The sequence below is a fragment of the Zychaea mexicana genome (genome assembly GCF_025766255.1).
Source record: "Zychaea mexicana strain RSA 1403 chromosome Unknown BDB00scaffold_326, whole genome shotgun sequence".
Taxonomy (NCBI): domain Eukaryota; kingdom Fungi; phylum Mucoromycota; class Mucoromycetes; order Mucorales; family Lichtheimiaceae; genus Zychaea; species Zychaea mexicana.
In genome coordinates, this window is record NW_026516989.1 from 1 (window position 1) to 5,891 (window position 5,891).

Here is a 5,891-nt window from a genome sequence, read left to right on the forward strand (position 1 = left end):
GCCTGATTTGTTTACTAAAAATTTTTTTTTCGCAGTCCAGGCATTTTGGAATCCGCTATTTTTTTACGTTTCTCTATTTTGTGCCTATTCTGAGTTACACGACTCACGGTGATTGATCGATTTTCCTTGTAAAAGCTTTGGTGGCTTAATAAAAATAAATATTTTCATTTCAATACTATTGTCCAACATGGCATCAAGCAAAACCACATGTAAATATCTCTTATAAAATATCCTTGATTCTCGGGAAAGCTTGCTCATTAAATTCAATAAGTTGCGATACCCGTGGCAAGGCATATGGCCAAAAATCGTCTCTCAACAGACATATACGCCTGGTTCACGACCCCGAGTTTTACGAAAATGACCTACTTACGTATCTGTATGACTTGTCAGTCTTACAGTTAAGCCGGCTTATGCCATTACACTTAATTAGGCTCTCTTTAGCCCATTGGTTTCCATCCAATTTAAGCCGACCTTCGTACTTCTCCGGTACTATATGGGAGAAATCCGCCCCAGATAAACTGCCCATTAATCACTGTCCCAAAAATTTGGTATAGCGTGTTCCTAATTAAGTCAAGGTATTTCACTGACGTCTAATCGACTCCCTTGTATTCTACACCTTAATTATAAGCACACGATGACTAACTACAGTAAAGCTGCATAGGGTCTTCCCGTCTAGCTAATGGTAATCCGCATCTGCACGGATAATTCAATTTCACTGAGCTCATCTTGGAGACAGTAAGAGTATCGTTACACCATTAATGCACGACCATAATTAGTGGCTAAGGTATTTCGCTACCTGAGGATCGTTATAGTTACCACCGCTGTTTACTGGGGGTTCAATCAGTACCTTAACAGTACCTCTCTTGACTTACCAGCACTGAGCAGGTATCAGTCTTTATACATCTAGTTTCCTATTAGCAAAGACCATACATTTACATAAAACTGCTCCTTGTGTTTTCGAGGTAACAACAGTCGCGTTGAAAGAAAGACAGTAGATATAAGCAATGCAGAGAGGAACTAAGGCTCATGAAATATAAGCTACCCAAAAAATAAGTGCTTGAAGCAGGTATATTACTTCTTGTCTGTTGCTGAATGCAGCAGTTATAATTAACCTCCTAGAAGGATTTGGTGTAGCTGTCCGGGACGCAGAATCGGCTCCCATTAGTTGAGTATGCAAACATCGGGTTATCCAATACTGGCAAGAATGCCATATAGATCAACACTAGCTCTTTACTCAAACGTATGTATGTTAGCTCCACATATTGACATATACTGCATTTCCGTTAGGACACAATGATGATATAGTATTTTAAGCAGCATGGATGTTGAAGCTCCTCATAATCCTCCTCTTTCTTCCCATCATGTTTCTCTTCCTTCAAAATGAATCTAGCGTTTAATATGTAGTGTAGTAACAAGCTACTAGCTTTCGATATTTTTATTGTTAAAACAATTGCAATTAGGAGAACAGCATCGATAATGTATATACAAGGATTTTGCTTTGATTGTGTCATTTATGTGAAGTGATTATTCATTAAGTACAAAGAAAGCGTAAGCTCTGTACACTACACAGTTTCTGTCTAAAACGTATATTTTCCCTTGTATTTATTTATTGTCAATAAACAAGCATGTTTTTTCATGAAGGTCAATGCCAGGGTTTTATAGCTGCAGCACATGAGGGTAATCATCTACAATTAATTTCAATCCCTGAAAGTAAACATAGCAGTTCCATGTTGTACTTCTAATTATTCTTTATAGTGAGTAGACGTTAACGGATGTAGAGGTATAGTATATTAATTTATTTATATAAATGAAAGGTCAAAAAACCGTTGATCCACTGCATAGAGTACTTCTTGTTTGATACGGTCGACGACGATGTAAACAAAAACATAAAACGCTGGATGGGCAAAAGTGTTTTTGACTTTATCACTTCTACGAGTTCGAAAGCTATATAAGCTATAAATTTCAGTCCAATCTGCGACTTGTGGGAAGGGCCTCAAGGGGAACAGCACTAATTCGCTTTTCACGAAAACGCCTTCAAAATTCATATAATCATTTGACTGGGAACCAACTGCTTCCTTTAATCCACTGTTGACAAGCATAACATACCAAGCAAGTAATAAAAAATCGACAATGTAATCATATTATAGATTATCAAAGAATAACTTGTCGAGCTCACTGCTACAACAACTATGTAAAAGGGCAATCTATGGGAGATCTATGACAATTACCAGCACTTAGTTATATGTTATCTATCAGAGAAAAAAGAAGTGAAAAAGAAATAATACGGGTGAAGGATTTGACAACATGAATTATCGAGTGATTCAAAACCATTATAGTATAGTAAAGTTATCCGAGCTTGACAACAGTGAGGTGCAGCTTCTTCATACTTCCCATATACTGTAATTGCAAACATCTCTAATTCGTCCTCTAACTACAGATCAATCTTAAGCTCATAACGACGTTCCTTTCTATAATCATCTACTGACTCCCAATTATAAAAGACAACACCAGGAACTGCTTTGTTATTGTATCTTCAGCGAAAATCGCAAAGCTTCTTATTCATTTCCTTACTATATTGTGAAGATTGAGTAGTGTAAAATACTTGATGAATATACGATTTCAGTTGTAAAAACTAATGAGATTGTGATGACTCGATCAGTTGATGAAGGCAGCAATTGTGGAGGCAATTCATAAAAAAAATTGTCTTGTAAACGGAAGTATTGTGTTGTACGAAATGTTATCTGTGTGGCTAGGCTTATAGATCGGATAAGTCTAGTCATCTAAAGGATTTAAACTTTGTTCTTTTTTTTCTTCTCCTCCCCCAAAACTTTCTATCCTCTTCATCCTTAATGTCACAAAGAAGACGTCCTTTGCCAGATTGGGAGCGCCATCGAGAACAGTATACTGCTGTTGTTGTACCAACTACCGACAAACTGGGACGAACACGGCACATTGAAAAGATGGTGCGCACTGAGCATTTGGTTGGATCAAGATGACTCTGTCGATCACCACCAAAACAAACGACAACGATCATCTGCGTTTGATGTTTTCTCAGATGATATGGAGGATAACAGCTATGATGTGGAAGTGGACGGGCAAGATCTGGATGAAGTCGAATGCGTATCGCACTCGCATAAAGAGAAGCTAGAGAAGCTTAAAAAAACTGGGAAAACGTCCTCGAACCATTAGCAAATGAGTATATCAAATGCTATGATAGTGCCAGTCCACCCAGTTTCGCAGCAGAAGAGCCAGACCGCGCCCCATGCCCATGCGAGAAAGAAAAATACCAGAGAGAAGTTCTTTGTGTCTATCTTACTGGTACTATGATCTAGAACTTAAAAATTATTATAGCAAATGCATAAGATTGTCGACTTCTCATCATTCCCTTCATTAACTATTTTCTCATTACCTTTTAAGGTATCAAAAAAGTTAACGTTACGTTTTGTCGATGCGACGAGCCCCAAGCAGTTACGCTTATGAGACACCATATGTTTCCCGCATCACCAATGTTCCCGCAGACGGCATACCACATAAAGCTCCTCGAATTTTATAAGGAGTTGTTTATGACAGGCCATCTTGCAAACCAAGCATTCGCCAAAGCATGCGCTAAATTGCACATGTACGAGGTACATGTGCTTCTTTTCTTCATTTTTCAAAAGGGACCATGAAATTAGACAATAAGCTCATGCTTCACCTATTCGTAATCTTGGCTTTGGTAGAATGTCGAACGACTTCGAATCACTTTTGCAAATGCTTTTTTTGCGTATCTCGAGGTGCTCACAAAAGCAGAGGAGTTATCCGTTGCAGAGCACCAGCACACCATCCAGGCTTACAATGATGACGCTTGCCCGGCATGTCCCAAGGTCGGCTATACCATCTGCGATTTTATACATTACATAATTATAATAGAAGTCATATTTAAGCAAACATCCTGGCCTGTTGAACTGGATATGAGACTAACTTTCTTGTTACTTGCATTATTAAGGATGGGATGATCATCGCGCTAGATGGAAACTTTCAACTGCGTAGACGGATGGCAAACAGCGATGATTGCAAGTTGCATGAATCAGCTACTTTTTTTAGTGCAGATGCCAAGCACAGCACTTACGCCAAAGCCAACGACGCATCTTCGAAAGATCATAAGTGTGACTCCAAGTTTCGAAATGCAGATGAGTCATACGTATCTCGAGCAATACGACAGTGCTACGAGTCCGGAGTGCTTGGGTGCGTATGTCGTCACAATCTGCCATTGGAGTTCACCAACATTGTTCAGTCTGGTGAAAAGTAAGTTTATAACCGGTGATAGGATCCTTGAAAAAAGTATCGCAATCATCATCTTATACATTCAAATTTTTAAAGGCACAAGTACCCCCTGTCTGTCATAGATGTGCTCATGAAAAAACATGGCACCAAAGTTCTCAAAATTATGTATGACATTGGTTGCCATTTTGAGCCGGCAATTAAAGTAAGACCACGAAAAAATAGATACGCTTTGTTTCGAGATATCTACCGACCAACTTGTGCCAGTATAGTGTATCTGTAATGAGCCTTCTCATAACTGTCAATGATATTATTCTAGGAGAACTTTCCGGATTGGGTGGGGAATGTTGCTGTTGGCGTCTTCCACGCCTATGCCCATTCTATGGACTGTCAGGTGCAATACAATCCTAGATTGATTGAAGGGTTTGGCCTGACAGACGGTGAAGGAATGGAACGACTCTGGTCGTATCTATCTGGATTCGCTACGATCACCAGAAATATGTGTGCAAAACGAAGGATGCTCACGTTGATTCAAGCGATACAGCATTTCAAGAACGAGCACCTTCAATCCTTGCGTAAGTGTAAAAATTTTTAATTTAAGTATATTGTCATGATAGACATCTCCTCATCGGAAGTACTGATTGATCTATAGCGCAACTACTTGAGCAACGCAAAAAGCAGGCAATTTCCGTGCAAGAAAAAGCCGGTAAATTTCTGAGTACGGACTGTCCTTGGCTGACTGATGAACAGCTGAAACAGCAATGGCAGTCGTACTGTCACATCATCCAACAAAAGCTGAAGCCTGCTGACCAAGTGAGCCCAGATGCTTGCAAGGTCAAGTACATCGAGGAGCTCATGGTTTTATATGCCATTGATGCTGGGTGAGTTATTATAATGATGATGTGATTGGATGGATAGTCTTACGGAAGACAGATCCTAATATGAAGGGACACTGCGCATTCTTCTATTAGCTCCGGCTTTGATCACTTTGGTCTAATTGCTCTTATCAACATAATCATGTTCTATTCTTTTTCAGTGCATATAAGGGCAGAATCACCAGACGAATCGCCGAAGCTAATGTGACGCGCTGGGAACGCCAACTCGTAGAGATGAACATTCTCACAGTTGGAGAACGATGGAAGGAAAACGATGTGCCATTCAAAAAAGCCATGAAGTTGAAGTGGTCAAATGACTACAAAATAAACAGGCTGAAACTGCATTCCCTTGTGGCTGGTCGTGCGCTTTTGCAGACGCAGTTGCACAGAAACGGGAAGAAAGGTAAGCGTTTCGGTTTATATCCTATTGTAGAAAATCTTTTCATTTGCAGCAGATTCCTACATCAGCAGTAAGTATTCCTTTGTTTTCAAACCCTATCATTGCCATTGTTATCTGATGTATAATGCTGTTAAGTGCACCATTTGAGTAAACGTATATGAAGGAACGGGATTTTTGTGAGGCTATGGGAATGTGCGATCATAGGGTGTGTAATGGGTCGTTAAGGCGTTACATTTTGCTGCCTTTTTTCGGGTTTTTTAACATATCATGGTTATCTTTTGGATCTTATAGCTTGCTATTGCTTCTATATGATGTTTGCTACATATGTATAGCTAACAAACATGTAGTTCAGAGTA

At 39.4% G+C, this 5,891-nt stretch overlaps 1 protein-coding gene across 1 annotated transcript; it reads left to right on the top strand.

The window, feature by feature from the left end:
* Nucleotides 1–3,435: 3,435 nt before the first annotated feature.
* BDB00DRAFT_905918 (uncharacterized protein) lies at nt 3,436–4,855 on the top strand (the record flags this gene model as incomplete). The annotated part of the gene is made up of 5 exons (XM_053128593.1): nt 3,436–3,626; nt 3,720–3,863; nt 3,986–4,284; nt 4,360–4,465; nt 4,580–4,855. The coding sequence occupies exons 1-5, from the start codon at nt 3,477–3,479 to the stop codon at nt 4,853–4,855; spliced, it is 975 nt and encodes a 324-aa protein (XP_052972039.1). The 5' UTR covers nt 3,436–3,476.
* Between the last annotated feature and the right edge of the window lie 1,036 nt (nt 4,856–5,891).